The 18,595-nt window shown below is 41.7% G+C and overlaps 4 protein-coding genes across 6 annotated transcripts in view; 1 reads left to right on the top strand and 3 right to left on the bottom strand.

Moving 5' to 3' along the window:
* Positions 1 to 6,768, bottom strand: part of tead3a (TEA domain family member 3 a) — a 28,623-nt gene extending 21,855 nt beyond the window's left edge. Inside the window, exon 1 of the mRNA XM_037976892.1 lies at positions 6,704 to 6,768. Within this exon, the coding sequence (XP_037832820.1) occupies positions 6,704 to 6,768 (65 nt within the window). The remainder of the gene's footprint in view (positions 1 to 6,703) is intronic.
* The window catches only part of LOC108235293 (leucine-rich repeat-containing G-protein coupled receptor 6), a 74,850-nt gene that overhangs the window by 4,668 nt on the left and 51,587 nt on the right, over positions 1 to 18,595 (top strand). Inside the window, exons 4-5 of one of the 3 annotated variants that reach the window (XM_037977158.1) lie at positions 115 to 200; positions 371 to 569. The gene's annotated coding sequence lies outside the window, so the exon portion shown is untranslated. Of the gene's footprint in view, positions 1 to 114; positions 267 to 370; positions 570 to 18,595 lie in introns of all 3 variants that reach the window. The other 2 variants (XM_037977157.1, XM_037977156.1) reach the window with 2 other exon arrangements.
* Positions 7,772 to 8,690, bottom strand: LOC108235195 (adenosine receptor A2b-like). Its single transcript, XM_025005699.2, is given in 1 exon segment — positions 7,772 to 8,690. A coding segment is annotated over 1 exon segment (789 nt). The 5' UTR covers positions 8,561 to 8,690.
* Positions 9,429 to 15,904, bottom strand: LOC108235219 (transcription factor Spi-B). The gene is made up of 6 exons (XM_017415060.3): positions 11,924 to 15,904; positions 11,677 to 11,711; positions 10,824 to 11,028; positions 10,607 to 10,725; positions 10,363 to 10,516; positions 9,429 to 10,222 (listed from the first exon to the last, which is right to left on the bottom strand). The coding sequence occupies exons 2-6, from the start codon at positions 11,695 to 11,697 to the stop codon at positions 9,915 to 9,917; spliced, it is 807 nt and encodes a 268-aa protein (XP_017270549.1). The 5' UTR covers positions 11,698 to 11,711; positions 11,924 to 15,904; the 3' UTR covers positions 9,429 to 9,914.

Here is an 18,595-nt window from a genome sequence, read left to right as displayed (position 1 = left end):
CTTTCTTAAACTCCTCCTCTCTCTGTTCCTCCTCTCACTACAGCATGTCCCTCCCTTCCTTCTTCTATGTCTGCTGCCCCCCCCCCCCCCTTTTCTCTCCTTCCCTCTTGGCAGCGGTGCCAAAGTGGGCAGGCAGAGCGAGGCAAACGCATCACAGGGCAGAGCAGAGAGCGATCCAGAGGCTGGCGAATTCGTCACGTGTACGTTTGTGTTTTGAACCATCTTTGTGTAGGCGAGTTGGACTTTGCTTTTTGCCATACGTAGGTGTAAGTATTATGGGTCTGCTGGGGGTCTGATTTAGAGGGCTTCTTCTTTTGCTGTGCACTCTGTGTTGAATTTTGTGGTTTGTGTGTGTGTGTGTGTGTTGCAGGGGCTGTGTGTGTGAGCAGACGTCTCTCTGTCACTGTGTATGGACAGACGCACTCACGCCAGTAGGAGGGGATTGTGGGAAAGGGGTGTAGCTCTCAGAGGGTGTGCTCCACTCCTCTCGTTTCCCTTCTTCCCGCCATCACGGCCCTCTTCTCCGCCAGTCCTCCAAGCCCGGCCCGCCGCACACTCGCAGGCTTCAGGTATTTTGCTCTTTTATCGTGCGAGACCTCTCCTTGCCTTATCTACTGCCCCTTGCCATCTTTCTTCTGCAGTTCTTCTCACCTTCTTCTCTGTCCTTCATCGTGATCCCGTAAAATGCGTGCGTCGTCGCTGGATGCCACGCTGCACTGAACCCGCCGCCATTTTGGCTCAATGGACGTAACTCGAAAAACTTTTCTAGAGAGCCGAGAGTGACTCTGTTACTCCCTGCTGTCCATCCTCGTTCTTCTGCTCACTTTTTCGCCTCCTCCTCCTCTCTCCTCTCTCCTCTCTCCTCTTTCTTCTCTCCTCTTTCCTCTCTCCCCTCGGCTCCGGGACAGCTAACAGTCCATCCGCGACTTTCTGTACTGAACAGGTGTCTCTCTTTGAGACTGACCAGAGGAAGAACAGGCCCTTTTGGTTCTGACCCCAGTCGGGGTCAACCGAGCGAGTGGCCTGTTGTTGTGCTCAGGTCAGTATCAGTGTCTCAAAGATCTGCTCCAACTGGACCAGCAATCCGCTCGTCACGTCTCCTTTCCTCCTTGCTGCCGACCTAGGTAATATTTACTCAGTTTCTTGCCATCTTTTGCGCGCAGTCTGCACTTTCTGTCACTCTCCGGTGAGTAGCAGTTGTCTCCCAGAGACGTGTGTTTGTGCAAACATGTGCTAAGTTTTATCTCTGCAGACTAGGGGTGTGGCAGTTTGTTACAACATGGTAATGTTTGGCCTCGAACACTGAGTCATATGCTGCGGTGTGTCTGCATGTATGCGACACTTGAGAGGAAACACGGGCAGAAACAAAACCCAGTTCAGGAGGGGGGAACAGTCAATGGCGTCAAGAAAAACTCCGATTGATTTGCAAAGGTTGTTTTTTTCTTTTTTTTTTAATTCCAACGATCCTGTTTTACATTTAGACATTAAAGCGGCATTTTGGCTCACTGTTGAAGGTTAGAGAAAAGATGTAGTGATTGGTGTTTATGTGTTCGATGTTCATCTTTGTCATCTCCAGGAAAACAAGCATGACACATGTCTAATTATATGAAGATTACTACAACATGTCAGAAACCACAGTGAAAGCAGCAAATAGGGTTGCTGCTTCTAAATGAACTGAAAATACAAATTAACCACAAGTTTATTCTACTCTTCAGAGAATTACTATAGTATTTGCATGTACAGCTACAATAGGAGTCGTAACTGGTCAGCTTTTTGCCTTACATGTATCTTCGTCTAAATAGGGGTTGGTGTTAAAATGGCGCCTGCGTGCCACGTGTAAACACGAACGGACCCTTTCAACATACCCCTCGCAGTTCGTGGGTATGCCAGCTTTTTCTTCAGCCACTTATGCCAACTCCCTTTGCCCTGCTTTGACTTAGGTGGCGAATCAGTGCATGAAAATATCAACACGTTTTCCCAAAAACCCTTTTTTTTTTTTGTTTTGTTCGAAACGTGACGGTAAAGAGTGGAAAATCCGAAAGAAAGAAGCTAGAGAAAAATAGAGAACAAGAGTTACAGTAGAGAGACAGACCTAGAGGTAGGAGTGGGAGAGCTCTTTGTCCCCGCCCCTCTCTTATCCTCAGATGAACTTATCGTGTTGCCTCATAATGTTTCTGGGTTTTTCCTCCTAGAGGCAGTCAGGCTAACTTCCTGCATTCAGCCTCGGCACAGTCGATTGGCTGACAGCTCGGCTGACCGGCCGCAGTTTTGCAGCGAGGCAACAGGAAGTCTCTCTTCTCATGCAGGAAGCTGCAGCTGTTCCATCCTGACAGGCGCCGCTTTGCACTTTTGCACGCATACGCTCTGTAAACATGCGCGCATGCACTCGATTTGAGTTAAAAAAAAAAAAGGAATACCCGCGTCGGGGCGCGCTGCATGTGGATGTTTGTGCTGCGTGTGCATGCACGTCCGTGGAGCTAGTAAACGTTATAACATGTGGGCGTGTAATAACACATCGGACGGGGGCTGTCAGAGACGTTTGAAACCATGGTGACCACACATCTCATCTGCAGAAAAAAAAAGAATAAAAGGAGGAGAAGAGGGGGAGAGAAGATTAGACACCTATAATTCTTCATTCAGATGTTTTAGAAACATGTTGACCTTCTAGCGTATTGCATGCTTTTCAGACATTATCTGATTTTTCTGTTGGCTAACACTTTTTCCTCTCATGAGACCAACATATTTAGAAAATGCCATGACAGTACGCTGTAGCATCAGTCTAATTGTTGAAGATTGACACCTTTTTCTCAACATAGAAAAGCTCAGCTTAATTCAAATGACTCCGTGGTGAAAGGTGAATGCCTCTCAGCGAATTCTAAAACTTGAAAACATTTTAAAAAAAAACAACATTCACTGCTTGAATGTATTTGTAATCAGCACTTTGCTGTGAGAGCAAACATTGCAGCTATACAACAAGGTTAGGTACAAAAAAAAAAAGAATATGCATAAAATAGCCTCTTTTATTTTTAGCCGTGTTAAGTTTTTTGCCAGTCATATATAAAGAAGCTGTGTGTGAGCGGAGGCCCGACGCAGTCTCCTTTAACACAAACTTGTGAATAAATCTGTTCAGTTCCTTTTTTTTTTTGTAGACTATTTAGGTCTTTTGGCTTCTGTAGTCTGAAACGATTATCAGGCAGATAGTTATTTATGAGGGAACTTTGTGTTTTTTTTATAGTTTGAAAATTCATCCGAACAGTCAACGCAGTAGCTCATGTTGATCTAGCTCGTTTACGCATCAGCTGGGTTTTTCTTTAGTTGTCGTCAAATTCAAAGATTTGAATATTTTCTAATGAAACGATCAATCAGTAAACCGGCGGCTCCTCTGATTCGTGCAGGTGAAGCAACTGTGTTGACTGTTTGCATGCAAGCGAAAGCATATGGCAGCTCGTCTCTGTATACATGCACACATACGAGCGGTTAATGAGGATATACAGAACATCAGAGCGGGCAACGTGCCAAGTGGGATGTAGGAGGCTCAAAGCTTGTGTCCTTCTTTCTTTTAAAAGCAGGAATAAAGCGTTTCGTTTTTTTTCCGGGGGTGGGAGGGTAAAGAAAGCTGGTTTATTAAAATCACCGTAGCGTTTTTTTAGGGGATCAGAAAATCGGGCCTGAGTAAGACAAGACATCTGTTTGCATCTTTGTAAGGATGGGATTTCTTCATCCTGCCATCTATTGTGTGGCATACTTCCTCTGCCAACGCCAGCTCTCCCGTCGAGCCGCCTCCTCCTCCTCCTCCTCCTTTTTTTTTTTTTTTCCTTCCCACCACCTCCTTTACTCCCTTATTGAAATTCTGCCTGGCACAGAGACACTGCCCATTCTTGGCACAAAGCTCAGGCACAGGGAGAGAGTGGGAACAGGAGAAAACACACACAAGAACTTGTACCAATCGTCTGATGCCCCCCCCTCCTTCCTTCGTGGCGTCTGTGCCAAGCATTCATCCTGTCTCGCGGACGAAGAGACCAGGCACGCCAATAGGTATTTCCCTGCCGCTGCTTCCCGTAATAATCCGCTCCGAATTTTAGGAGGGTTTTTTTTGTTTGGCAACTGGGTGTTCTGCATGTGTGTTTTTGGGGTTCGCTAAATAATTTCTGTGTTAGATGAAGACATAATCGAACAAATTCCTGCAACCGAGGGCGATAAGGAAGCCGAGGCCTTTTTGTTTCCATATTTTCATCGGATTTTTGCACAGGTTTCAATTCGTTCGACAACACAGATGTGACTTTTTGGACAGGACAGAAAGTTTTTTATAAGAAGCGGTGATGATCTTGTTTATCGGCCATTTTGATGGCATTTGGATTGGTTAAGAAAAAGAGGAAAAGCTAGCAAGAGTGACATGCTACAAGTATCTATCTTTGTTTACCATTTTCTAGTCTTTATAGCTTTGTTGTTGTTGTTTTTCTTTAAAGCCAAATAAATAGTTTTATCATCACATCATGCTATCAGTAGTATTTGTAGATTTTTCTCAGAAAACAATCCCCCGTTGGCTCGACAGCGAACAGCGTAAAACATCTGTTGAAAACTTCAGCAGAAACATAAGAGAACGTGAAAAGTCACCCAAACATGTAACTTATTTGACTAAAGCAGGAAATTGCCTCCAGAAAACACACATCCTGCTGTTATCAGAGGGCAAAAGGGGGCAAGGGTCATGTTTCTGGGCTCATTGATGTGAATCTCTCAATATTTAGTCCTAATTCTGCAGCGACACATTCACAGACGGTCACATCAGCGGCTGAGATTTACTCAGTGGGGCACATTTCTTCCTTTTCTTGTCCGAGGTCCTCCTAGCTGCCCCTCGAGGCTTCGGGGGCATTTATTTTGTAGCCGTTGACAGATGAAAATGATCTGCCCCAGCTGAGCCGTGCGTGCCCCCTCTTCACGTGGGCGTTTAAAAGTGTTCACAGCACCCAGCAGCGCTCACACGACCGACCGAGTTCGGCTTCCGCGGTTCCAAAAACAGCCGAGAGAAACGGACGCCAGTTTTCCGCATTCAATCGTCGAGCCTTTGAATGTTTTAAATCCACGTCTTTTTTTTTTTTTTTTTTTTTGGAATGCTCGTGCGCGTCACCGAATCTTCATTAAATCGCCGTTTTCCCGAACACACTCTGTCATATCACAATTAGCCTGTGTTGCCTTGTCCTGCAAACACGGCTCGAGTCAGGGGATGTTTCTTGGCGACCGAACGGCGCTCATAGATCTGTCACTGGCTTGGTGGCAGAGGTGGGCATCATGCCAACACCCCCCCACCCCATTCTCTCTGTCTGGTCTTCTGTAATCAGGCTAGTGGGGTCGACTGCATACTAACTACAAGCTAGTCTGGACCAACTCTCAGGGGTTGTGGCTGTATGCTAATTTATGCGAGCGGTGTACCCTCTAACCCATTCTCTCTGCCTTCTGAGGCCCAGACCTGGCATTTAGTCTGGCACTCATTAACCCTTCGCTTGCTGCTGTGTTAACCTACGAGCACATTTTAACCTTTTATCCTCTGTCTAGCAATACTTACACAAGCTGTATGTGATCATGCTTTTCTCTGTCAGCTGTCCAGCTGTCTGATAAGAGAGAGTCCTCCCCCCCCGCTTCGGCACATGTGCCTGAGTGTGTCGTCTGAGTCTGTTGGCTTCGTCTCAATGCTTGGCACGACATTGATTCCACATAACTTGCGATCAAACAGCTGTTCTGTCTTCATCGTGGGGGCAGCAGGGTTAGAAAACAAAAATAAAAAACGCAAGGTGGACCTTGCAATGTTTTCAAGCAGACCTAAAATGGCGGATGTTCAGGACGCCATTTTGTGCTTCCTTGTTACGTTTTGGGGGGCAGAATCCCAGCTTTGTGTTCAATCAGAGGCAGCTGGTGGAGGCTGCCTTCGCAGGCATCTGTGTGTACCTCCGCCTGAGGAGCAGCAGCCAGCCTACACAGGGATAGCCCACTGCAGTAAGCTCCGTTTTTTTTTTTTTTTTTTGGCAAAAACGGAGAAGGATTCCTGGCACAGAGTCGAGCGGCTCTTTTATTTATTTATTTTTCCTCTTTCGATCACATGCCACACTCTCAGGAAGCCAGTGAGTTGTTTGTTGGGCTGTCACACATTCGTGCATCCATTTTCAAATGTCCGCTTACTGTTAAATTATTTCTCTGTCTTATTATTATTATTATTTTTAAAGAAACACAGTTCTTAAATTTAACTTAGCAACAAAATTAGCTCAGTTGATCTCCGAGGGTGTACAAAATTTACAATATTACACCGTTCTTTTTTATTTTTATTTTTTGGATTGTTTTGAACTGATAGATGTTTGTCCAGGCTGTGGCACTCGAAGACCTGTTGTCATAATTCACGAGCAGACGTTAGAAAAGAAATAAGAAGCCAAGACTGCATTTGAACAAATCAATCAGCAACACTGGAAATCAACATTTATGGAGCAACAACTCCGTTCGGTGTATCTAAATCATGTGTTAGAAAATGAGTTAATTAAGACAATCGTCTCTGTCTCTCTCTCTCTCTCTCGTTTTTTTTTTTTTTGTCTCCTGCAGAAAAGTTACGTTTGTGGCCCTTTGCTGCTGAAGCAGGATGAATGCTGTCCTTGGGGCTGAGGTAGTAGATTGAATAGTTGTGGGGTTTTTTAACCTCTTGTCAGATAACTATACAATCTACTGTCTTTCCCAAGGAGACAGCTGAACCAGCAAGTCGTCCACCGTCATCTCCCGATGGACAACCATGCTGCTCCTTTAAAAGCAAAAAAAAACCCCTAATAATAATGAATTCTGACAAATATATTTTTTGGTCATTTTTCTTAGCTGTAACAGCTGAATTAGGTTTCATGTTCCGCTGTTTGACTCGGGTTCTGTCAGGGTGAGGTAGTAGGTTGTATAGTTTGGTGGGTGGGACTGCACCCTGCTCAGGTGATAACTATACAGTCTATTGCCTTCCCTGAGGAGCTCACTGGACACCAATGGATGCCGAACCCGATATGTTGGCTTAAAAGAAATAGTTATTCTCCAATGTCATAATAAGAAGCAGGAACATCTTTGAAAGATCATCCTTTTCTTTGAATGAATTAGTCTTTGTGTTGTATTTTAACATATGTGCATCTCAATAAAATCACCTTCTCCTCCCCTAAAAGTGACATCTTGAAATTATTTGTCACACTGCATTTCAGTTCTGACTGAGCAGCAACTGTTGAGTTTGCTAATGTATGGCACCATCTAGTGGTGCCTTTAAGAAACTCTTGACTCACAAAGTTGTATTATAAAAAAAAAAGAAGGAAATAAGTTATCATGGGAAACTTTGTATGCTTGCCTCATTCGAGTCAAGTTGCACCGCCTTCGTAAAGTCGAACTCAGCCGGTTGCAAGAAATGTTTGCAGGACACGGAGGTACGCTTTGTTCTAGCAGAGTGTCAACAAACCTCATCACAGTTTTTCTCTTTTTCCTCAGCCGTACGTCTGTACGATTGCGTCTATTTGCCTGTTATTGTTTGATGAACTTGCTCATTTCAGTGGCAACAGTTGAGCCTCAGGAGAACCCTCCTCCATATCTGACTGCGGACCAGATTGATTTTTTTGGATGCGACAAGCATAGAGACCACTGGCTTGACTGCTGAGTTGACATGACATGAGATGAGAATCTGGAAAAACCATTAGATCTGCTCGTGTCATATGGCACATTAAAAGCTTCTTTGCGACCTGCAAGTGCACAGTACGTGACAAAACATTTGAAAGTTCTAGTAGACCGCACCGCAACCTGCCTGGAACAACAGAAGGCAGTTCATCAGGTGCAGAGGAAACCAGCAGCATGGAAACAAAATGAGAACCAGAGCCACAGTCTCTCTCAGACGTCGCTGCAGGCTCCCGAAGATTTGAGCATACAGAGCGAACGCGACCAGCAGAGGAGCCGTGACACGGCCAAGAAAGATGAAGTAGACCATGAAAGGGAGGGAGATACCAGAGAGGAAGGTGCATGAGGAGGAGAGGAAAGAAGTGGGAGATGAATTGGTGGGAAAGGAGCCTACAAAGGATTGACGGTGCCAACCCACCAGAGGTGTGAAACCAAGTAAACCAGCACACAAACACGTTTGCCCCTGTCCTTCAGTGGTTTTGTAATTCAGAAAAAAATGGGCTAAAAAAAGGTTATTTCTACAAATCACAACATGTTGGTTATGACAGTTCACAGGTCTGACCTCAGAGGTTTGTGTAGCTGCAGGTATCGGTCCACAGGGACAGGACAGAGTTCTGTCTCAGGACGAGCACAGGTTCAGGCTCATCCAGCTGTCCAACAGCTCCGCTAGGGGCACTGCAGCCACACCCACCCAAAAGTCAGGCGCCGCCAAGGAAACCAGGAAGCCGAAAGTAGGTTTTCCAAAGGGAATCCCAGATACAGACGCTGCACACACCACCACCATGTTTCCAAGGCAACAAACCACAACAGTTAGCACCTCCAGCACAATGTAGATTACCCAACACCATTCAGTCATCACTGCAGAGTTACAGAAAAGAGGACAGTGTGACGTCATAGTTCCTTGAAGGCATTTCAAACATGCCCGTGCTTCTGTGTGCACTCACAAGGAGGCACAGTCTGTAATTGATCTGTAAGTTTCAACAAGTAAGTTTCTGTAAGTTTGATGAGTGTGAGAGGAGCGGGCGTCTAATTAGCCTTTAGCGGCTTTATATACCACGGGTGTGTAAATGTGCTCGGTTATGAGTAACAACTGTATGGTCTTCAGGAAAATTTGTTTTACTAAACAATTATAATACTTCTGCAAAGGACACAAAATTTCTATATTCTGTTGTGTGTCCATGGCAGCATAAATATAATTAAGGAAAGTACGAGTACTTCCAAACTCTACCTCAAATTAGTCCTTGAATGAATGAATATAAGACCTAATTACGTTCTGCAGATTTTTAATGCAAATTCATGTTTATATATAAATTTTACACAAATCCAACTCATAGTAAATGGTCAGAAATGACAGCTCATGCACGTTGACTGCTGTGCTTCTGTGTCATTTAGTTTTCAGCAAGTACAGTCAGTACAGAACCCCTTTATTTAACTATGAAAATGAAGTTACTCTTCAGCCACGTCATAAAAAAGTGAAACTCAGCATCTATATTTTACTTGTGTGTGTGTGTGTGTGTTTGTGAGGGGGGTACTTTCGGGATGTTACTGATTAACACGTCTGTTTATGGTGGCGGTTTTATAATGCACACTTACTTTGCATACAATTTTGGCTATGCTTTCAGGTGTGTGTGTGTGTGTGTGTGTGTGTGTGTGTACAGTAGGTCTGTGTACGTGGGCTCGCTTCAGGCACCTTTGTGTTTGTCTGGATGATGTACAGTGCACAATGCATCATTGTTCATGGAGACAGACATGGAAAAAGTGTCTTTTTTTTTTTAAGGTTTATTTTTTTTTATCTTTTATAAAAAATATATATTTAAAACCAACAGATCATGTTTACACAGCCTGAATTTGTTTAAAACTCTTAAATGATCGCACACTTTATCTGCTGATCATCTGCAACACAGGAGTCACACATAACAAGAAAAACACAACATTTACTCCGAACGATTTAAGTTCTACTTATAAAGTAGATATTATGGGATAATCTTTCAGATTTACTCAGTGAATGCCAGCTGATCTCTCACACACAGTCTGTTGCAGGAACTTACATTTTTTTTTATAAATGTCATAATTACTCGTTTGGTCCTGTGTCCACTAAGGTTCTACAAACAGCTCTAGCTTTTTTAAATACTTAGTATTTATTTGTCATCGAAGGTGCCTCAGAGTTAGAATCAGCAGAGAGGGCATCAAGTGATTTCTTTAACGTTCTTTGTGCTCATTCTGTTTCTACCCTGACGTCCACTGTCACCCTACACAGAATTGGCCTCTCCTTGTAGGCCTCTCAGCGTCTTCTCGTCAAAGCGATAGGTCAGCTTCCTTTTCACCTTGTGAATCTCGCCGGTGCGGGAGTAGTTCCTCAGAGCCCGGGCCATCTTCTGATAGGTCATGGTTTTGCGGTTCCCCTTTCGACGGCCCCAGAGCTGCGCCAGGCTCTCCTTGTTTTGAGAGGAGAACTGAAAAGTTCCGGAGGAGGACTGAACCCACCAGATGCAGCTCCTCATCGATGGCGTTTGGAGCATCTCGAACAGGAACTGGAACAGGCGCTCTTTCCTCTTTCCTGTTAAAGAGGAAATGACAAAAAAAAAAAAACAGCTTGAGGTAACATCTTGTTTTTGTACGGGAACTCATGTGTTTAAAGAAAGGTTTCTTTGTTGTATGGCGATGTGTGTTATCTAATTATAGTTCATGTTATCATACCTGACAGTGGGACGAGAGGCAAGTTTCTGTTCTTCCTGTCCTCTCTGTCAGAGGACGGTGATGGGGAATCTTGGTAATCCTGATACTGGGAGCTGCTAGACTGTGAGTCCGAGTCAATATATACAGGAGGTTCATAGCAGTATGGGACGTGCTCCTGAAGGGAAATGAACACAAGCTGTCAAATCATGTAGTTTTTAGCTACGAAAGTAGTACGTTCCCTCGAACTCTGATGTCCTGTACTCACCCACTGATTGTCATGAGGACTCTGCCAGGCCAGATGCGGCGCCAGCTTTTTGTATTCCTCGTTTGGAGTGTGAGAACCACAGTGCCACTCGTATGCATGCTGACCCGACCAGCTGTTCTCTGTGGAAAAGCAGACACGCGATCCGGTCAGACCGAAGATTTAAAAAAGACACGGTAACACTCCACACGTAGGCCTCCACCCCCATCGTCGGGCTAACCTATGATCCTGGTGTCCCGGTGGGAGTGAGCGTGCGTTTGTTGGTCCATCGTGGTCATGCGCGTGTGAGCAGGCTGGACCTCCAGCGAATGCTCCTGCAGGTATTCCTCGATGACCTCCAGGTCGACCTCGGGGCAGGAGGAGGAAGCAGCTCCGCTCCAGACCCCCCGGCCTCCATTCAGCTTGATCTCAGCCACATAAGGCATCTGACGGAGGCAGAACAGCATTTCAGCTTTAACAGTTTTCCTTTGTTAGTCATAGCCTGAGATCAAATCAGACTAAACATCAGTTTATTATGTTTGTGGAATCTATTTTCAGGGATTCACTCATTTTAAATAAGCTCGGTTGTTTTCAATTCTAGGTTTTAATAAAACCTAATTCATCTGATGTCAAAGAAGCCATACATTTGTAAAAGCTTTAGACTTCACACTGACCAGCAAAAACAATCATTGGGTAGAAGGCCCGTTTTCAGGACAGTGCTTACTTTTTGAATATGTATATAGCACTGTTTTATGTTCGGTCCCCGAATAAATAAACCTGAATGAAAATTGACATTGATAGCCCCAAACTGTAAGAAATATAACCTGATCTGTACCGTGTCCTGCAGAGTTTCTTTACTCCAAAAAGAGCCATTCACAACACCGAGATCACGTGTGTTTTAGTTTTGACTGGCAAATGTATGCAAGTGTTTGTGTTTTCATTGGCCTAGATAACATTCAGGCGTAGCCCCGGATCAGTTATTTGCTCTCATTGCACTCGCTCATGATAGATGATATTTTAGAGTGGACTCCAGCAAAAAAAAGAAAAAAGATTTTTTAAAAAACAAAACAGAACAAAGTATGTATCAAACTCACCGTCTCCATTTCTGTCAACATCCTTTCAACCCAATCTAGAAAAAGGAAAAAAAAAAAAAAAAAAAAATCTCATCAGACACCACAAACAAAACACAGAACTCAAACGGAGAAGTGAAAGATGCTGTCGGTCACTTTTTTTTTTTTTTTCCCAGCTTCAAAAAGAAAAAGGGTCACGCTCCAGTAAGAAACAAACAATCAATCTAACAAAATACCTTAAATAAATAATGACACTAAAAGATATCTGTACCTTTTCAGTCAGCAGTAATATCCTCAGGCAGTGGAAAGCGTTGGTGTGAGAATCTGAACGCTCACCTGTGTGATGCTTCACCCACCTGCATGTCCTCTCTTAAAGCGCTCACACACCCGCCCTCCTCTTCTATTGGCCTGCGTTGGAGTGGGAGTGGTTTGCAAAATACAAGGTAATTCTGGACATCTGCTGATCTAATGTAATACGTTCCTATTCACGTCAGTGATAATTAAAGATTCGCCGCTGTAAGCTTCTTTTTTTTTTCCACACAACCACACCGACTGTTCAGTTGGAGGTTTTGGGCCAACTGGATAAAATTCATTTAGTTTTATTTCAAAAGAAAATGTCTGGCTATTTGATACCAAAGCTTCAGTCAGTGGTTTTCACTTGTGATGCTTTGTTTCCTGGAAATCAAAGTGTGCGGTGTATCTGTGGTTTCTTATCATCGAATGTGCCACAGAGGAGGCACCACTGAGGCTGATGCTGGGACTTTGGAGTTCTTTTGGCATTAAAAGGCTGATGGACTCAAACAGGACTCCCTCATATGGCTGGACTTAAAGATGTGTGAGGTGCTGAAGAAAGACCCGTGTTGTTATTGTATTTAGTCAAATGTATGCAAAGAGTATTAGGTTAATAAAAGCCACAAACACATTTGCTTCTGCACTCTTTTGGTCACGTAGTTGCCTGAAACACACAGTCCACAGGGATGAAGCGCTAAATTTTACATTTTGTTTTATTTCTTGTGCTCACCCGGTAACATTTTGGTAGATGTCAGTGGAGCTCCCGTTGTTCCAAAATACAGCCAGGATTTTTCTTTTTTTATTTTTTTTACGATGATATATTAGCAAACAATATCTGTGTGTTCGGCTAAGATTTATATGTGTTTATTCAGTAGTAAATGTTTCACAAATCTAAAATGGGCACCATGTTTGTCACAGTGACCTTTGTGCAGGCACATAATCATCAGGTTTTATGAAAATATTCATGTGATGTAAAATTAAAAGCATTGGAAAGGTTTAAAAAATAGAGTTTGCAAAAACTGCCGTGACTTTTATTTTTTATTTTTTTAGATTGGACTTGTTTTAAACAATCCACTTTGTTCTCGGTCCCCTTCAGATTAACGATGAGCTTCTCAGTGTGGTCAGATTTAGTTTGATCTGCTCCAAAGTTGTAATTTTAGATTTTTAAATAGAAAAAAAATGAACTAGAATAGGCCCCCAAATTGGAAATTCTGACTTGGAAAATCAGAGATTTCTGACCAACACATATCTCAGAATCCAATCTTGCCTTACATATAAAAAACAGTGACAGCTGCAGTAAAAGAAGTATTTATTATCACTTCTGTTATTATCAGTTTGTAAATCAGTCACACAAATAGTATTGTACAAGCTCTATTAGTAAACATGTGGCCCCAGTGTTTGAATGTGTCAAAAGCAGAGAAATACATTATCTGCTTGTACAGTATTGCTAATAGTAGTTAGCCTGGTTAAAGACAACTTTTAGAAAATTCTAGTGATTATTTGAGTTGCAATTAAATGTGATGTCATTCCCAGATCTGATTTCCTACATTTGAGGTAAATGAAACCCAACTTTAAACGCCGTTTCTCCAAAGTGAGGTCATTCAAAGACCTACATATTTACAACAGGTAACATATTGTTTGTAATATGGTGTTGAAGTAAAGGAGGAACATCGAAAAACACCTCATAAAAACCTCCCGCAAGTAGTGAGTTATAAAATACGTTCTGTATATCTGCTTATTAAAGCTCGACCAAGTAATAAAAATCAACTTTCAAATCGCCTGCCCGTGTAGCGAAGTGTTTCTGGGCACGCTCACAGTGTAATAGCAGGTTTAAACACCATCATATATGGTGATTTTTTAAATTTTATTTTTCTTCCCCTCCAAAATGTCCTTGTACAACACGATTGTGTTAACCTCATGATTCTCATGAACAAAATGAGATCGGTCACCAGAGGGAAGCAAACAGAAAAAAAAACATTGCATCACATTTTAGGTTAGACGCACTTCATGCTTCATTGTGTTGCACTAATAAGTCTGTTCCTTCTTTTTTTTAGTGTTATGTGTGTGTCATCAGACAGATTCCAGCACACAACAGGCAACACAACCTTTTTTTTTTTTCTCAGTAGGTTGAAGCTGAGGGATTTCCCCGCGTTGTTTATGGTCTGATGAACTCAAAGAGCTTGTTGTCTTAGTAAAAAGGCAACCAGAGGGCAACTAAAAAAGTAAAACAAATACTTTTTTTTTTTTTTTTTTTTTTGAGGTTTGGAGATTAAAAGTAACACTAAACAAATTAAATGATGCTGGACTCTACTTTAATTAAAAATACCACTAATATATTCTTCTATTATCCCAAATTTCAAATAATTGTATTTTTGTCAGTAAAGCTGTCAAATGGAATTGCTTGGTCTCAAATATATCAGTCTCTTGATGCTCACCTTGTAGGACAAATTGCTTGAGTGAGATTTCTCAAAGAGTCCAAAGACAAGCCACTGACCCCCCCCCTTCCCACCTCCCCCAAACAAATAAACAAACAAACAAACAAACAAACAAACAAAAAAACATGTTAGCTGCAGACTTTAGTTGCAAATAATCGATAACTAGAATGTGAGGGTTTTTTTTGGACTCATATGATCTGTTTACACTATTTTCTGAACATCACATGCTGGGATTGGGTAGATGCACATCAGCCCAGTAAAAATAAAAGAAATCAGAGAAGAGTATGATTAATATGCTATTGGGTCTGGAATTTGTAACCTGCCGGAACAGATCCAAATGCAGTGGTGACCTCCTGTGACGAAGGATATACGACATGTGTAATGCCATGTTTTATACCTGTGCTTTTATCTCGACTCAATAAAAAACACTTACAGGACAGGGCTCACTAATTTGTCATGGTTTAGGGTAGAAATTCATTATACTGAAATATTATGGCCGACATCAGCACTGGAAACTGATAGTGATAGAGGCTCAATGTGTCAGAGGTGTACAAACATTTGTTTGGTTGTATTCCAACCACTTTAAGTTGTAAAAAAGATTTATTTTTTAACTTTAAATACTGTATGTGTTTCCCCTTGGCTCAAATGTGCAAATATATAAAGTATGTACTGGTAGTTGTACATTGGAGTACACTGACAATAAAGTCTTTTCTATTCAATTCTATGAACAGCACACTCTGAAACATTGCTGCTTTTTAGCAAACATACATTACACTTTTATTTCATGTTTACTCATGCTATTGCATCTGTTGATTACTTCTTTGCTTAGTTACATAGTAAATTCAACCTTTAACTGATGGTTTTACACTGTCTATGTTAATAATGTATGTATGTGCGTATGTGTGTGTGTCTGCGTGTGTTTAGGGGAGTGTTTGATCAATTTTGAGCAATCTAGAAAACCTGTTCTGCAACACGAAACAGCTTCTGCGAACATTTTGGAGAACATCCCCAACATAACGATGGAAAACGCCTTCGTTTCATCCCTCGGGGATGCTGACTACACATGCAAACTAGGTGAAATCATATTCACAGGACCTTTACAAATGAAACCACAGAGCAGCTTTTAATCATAGTGTCATGGCAGGTGATTATGTGCTGTTTATAACAGACAAAATTTAAATAACTTAACCCTATCGGGCTCGATACCACTAAGCCGGCCCCACCCCATAGTCAGTATTTTCTTTGTTCAGGATTCTGGGGGTTAAAAGTAACAGAGAAAGATGGGGTACGCCCTGGACAGATCTCCAGTCCATCACAGAGACACATTGGAGAGACACCTTCACTCCTAAGGTCAGTTTATAATAGTCAGTATTATCTTTTTGGACCGTGACACAATACTGGAGAAAGGCCTAGGTAAACTAAGATTTGTATCAGAGACTTTATTGGTACAAGATGTCATCGCTAACCACTACGACACCATGCAACTGAAAGTTCAGGTTTAAAGTTAATCCATTTTTATGCCAAAACACCCCCCCCCCCAAAAAAAAACCAAAACAAACAAACAACAACAACAAGAACAACCAAAACAATGATGGAGATGTTTCTCTTCCCATCTGGGAAGTTTTTTTTTTAAAATGCAGAAACTGGAGAGTGCAAAGATCCAAGCTTTAAACTGAACTCCAAAAAACACTCTCCTGTTTTTGAATTGAAAAAGCTCCCCAGATGGGAAGTGAGAGACTGAGAATCTATGCCAACATAGGTTGAACCAGAAAGAACAGAAAGAAAAAGGTGAAGAAAGAGTTTTAATGGATTAAGGACTGGTCAAGCATTTTGGACTATGTACCGTGGTGCAGTTATGAGGGTTTCAGATCTACTGGTTAGTAATGTTAGGCAAAATGCAAACTTTTATACAAGCATGTAGACTGTGACTGTTTAAATAAAGCAGAAAAAATCAATCTAATCAATAATGTCATATATCTGTTGTTTTGTGTTTTGACAAAACAAAAAAGAAAAGCGTGTTTTTTGTTTTTTTTTTAATAATTCAAAATTTCAGTAAACTTCAAATAATTACTTTTTAGGTTTGTCTAAGACCTTTGTATGTGCCCGGTTATTTATGAATGAACAATCCAGTTTTCTTCTCCAAGATGGCTTCAGTTTTCTTCATGGGTTACCATGGTAACAAACCTCACACTCTTTAGAAACATGTAACACATATTGCTTTAGTGTGGCTTTAAAGACATGTTTCTGTTTTTTGAAAGTATAAATATGATAAATTGTCTGAGATTTGATCTCATTGTATGAGATGTTTTCTGCATATTTCAGTTTTTCTATTTTACTTTTAAATTAAAAAATTGTGGCAAGCTGCATGGATCGGTATCTTCAAAAAACCTTTGGCATCAGTCCTACCTGGCATACTTTAAATAGAAACACGAGTGGTAGTAGTGAAAGTAGTATTACATGTTACTAAAAGTATCAGTTGATATTATTATTACTTTTGTAAAAACAAACAAAAAAAGAAGACTCGATAAACGTGTTTGGAAAAACCCTCAGCTTTCAGAGAAATGGGTGACGGTTGGAACTACTTAAAGCTCCGGCTGCACCTGGAGACCTCAGACAAGGCGATAAGGCCAGAGAAACTCTGGACTCTGACAGCCTAAAACACACACACAAACACACCTTCATGCAGAAACACACACACACAAAATAAGACAGATGAGAACTTTTGCTTTTTCACACTTCTGATTTGATTTCTTGGAAAGTCTTTAAAATGTCAAGTTAGGAAATTCAATATGCAAATTACATTTGCATATTTTATATCTTGCTAAGCATGTACAATAGTGTTTATATGAGTGTGTGCAGTGATAAAGCTTTAATTGTGAGTCTGAGCATCTTGTGATGTTCAACGGTCACACACTTGCAGGTGACATAAAAACCGACTTGCTGGTGCAAAATAAAAAAAACCACAAACTCTGCTGGTCAATGGTGTGTCAGTTTAGAAGCAATTAGATTTATTGTATTGACTCTTATCAACTCCACAATCAGTTGCTGATGAGTTTGAAGGGTCTTTGTGTGTGTGTGTGTTCATGCATGTGTGTGTGTGAGGGAGGGGTGTCTGTGTGTCCAGGTGTAGTAAGTTTACAGTTAAAGCCTAACCCCCTAGATTAGTGAATATACGCAAATCACCTGTAGATATGCAGGTTACCGGGAATTCCCCCAACACTTCCAGAAAAAAAAACAAGCGTATGTGTTTGTGTGTGGCTCAGGAAATAGGTGACATATCTTTTTGTTGTTAAAAGTAGTTTTTCTATGAATGCGTGTGTACCTCGTATTGTTAAGTAACTGAAGTGATTTACCTACATATAAATAATCTAGCTGTCTGCTGTGTTTGTGTGGAGTACATGGTTCCGCTGATGGCTATTGGAAATAACTGCGAGGAATAACAGTTTTTGTTTCAATTCAGTTTTATGTTTGCATCCAAGGGCAGGGCCCCTAAGAAGGCAGTTGTAATGGGGTTGGCATATAAACTGAGTCAAAATATGCAAAACCTGAGGTTGACCCTCCCGTCTCCACCTTCTCCACTCTAACACGCCTTTCCTCTCAGCTTTGTCTCTTTTATTTTTGACTCACGTTTAAAAAACAAAACAGAACATTGATTTGATTGTTTTCTTAATTAACAGCGAGTTGCAACAACTTCTAGCGACATGCATGCTTGTTTTTTTAAAAAAATTAATTAACAACCTTGCAGCAAATTGCATACAGTAAGTGCATATTATTTTAACATGCTCCCCAGCAGCAGAAAACTCAAAAGGTCCTGCTTTTGCAGGATAATATACATTACTCATATGGGAATGCCTGGAGATAAGGAATGGGACTGGGAACTGGTGGGACTTCGCATTCCCACGGAAGACTGTTTGTGTCCTCCAGTGGGCAGTCCAACAATCTGTGGTCTCAATAAACACTCATAAACCACATAGACACGAACACAAGCCCAACAAGCCTTATCGGAGCAACACATAAACTCGAGTGCGAAGACTGCGCATAAATCATCTGTTTTTCACTGGGAGATAAGCAGCGAGCAAAAGAGTGAAATTTTATCTGAGCTCCAAGGATAAAATAAAACATCTCCGTGGGATTGTCCATGTAACACAATAAAGGGCCCGATGAAGGCTCTTTGATAAGCTATGTGGAGACCAATGCGCAGAGGAAGCCCCCCCCCC

This window comes from Kryptolebias marmoratus, linkage group LG8 (genome assembly GCF_001649575.2).
Source record: "Kryptolebias marmoratus isolate JLee-2015 linkage group LG8, ASM164957v2, whole genome shotgun sequence".
NCBI classification, from domain to species: Eukaryota; Metazoa; Chordata; class Actinopteri; order Cyprinodontiformes; family Rivulidae; genus Kryptolebias; species Kryptolebias marmoratus.
The sequence above is the reverse complement of the archived record's forward strand: the minus strand, read 5'-3'. Positions and strand labels throughout refer to the sequence as shown.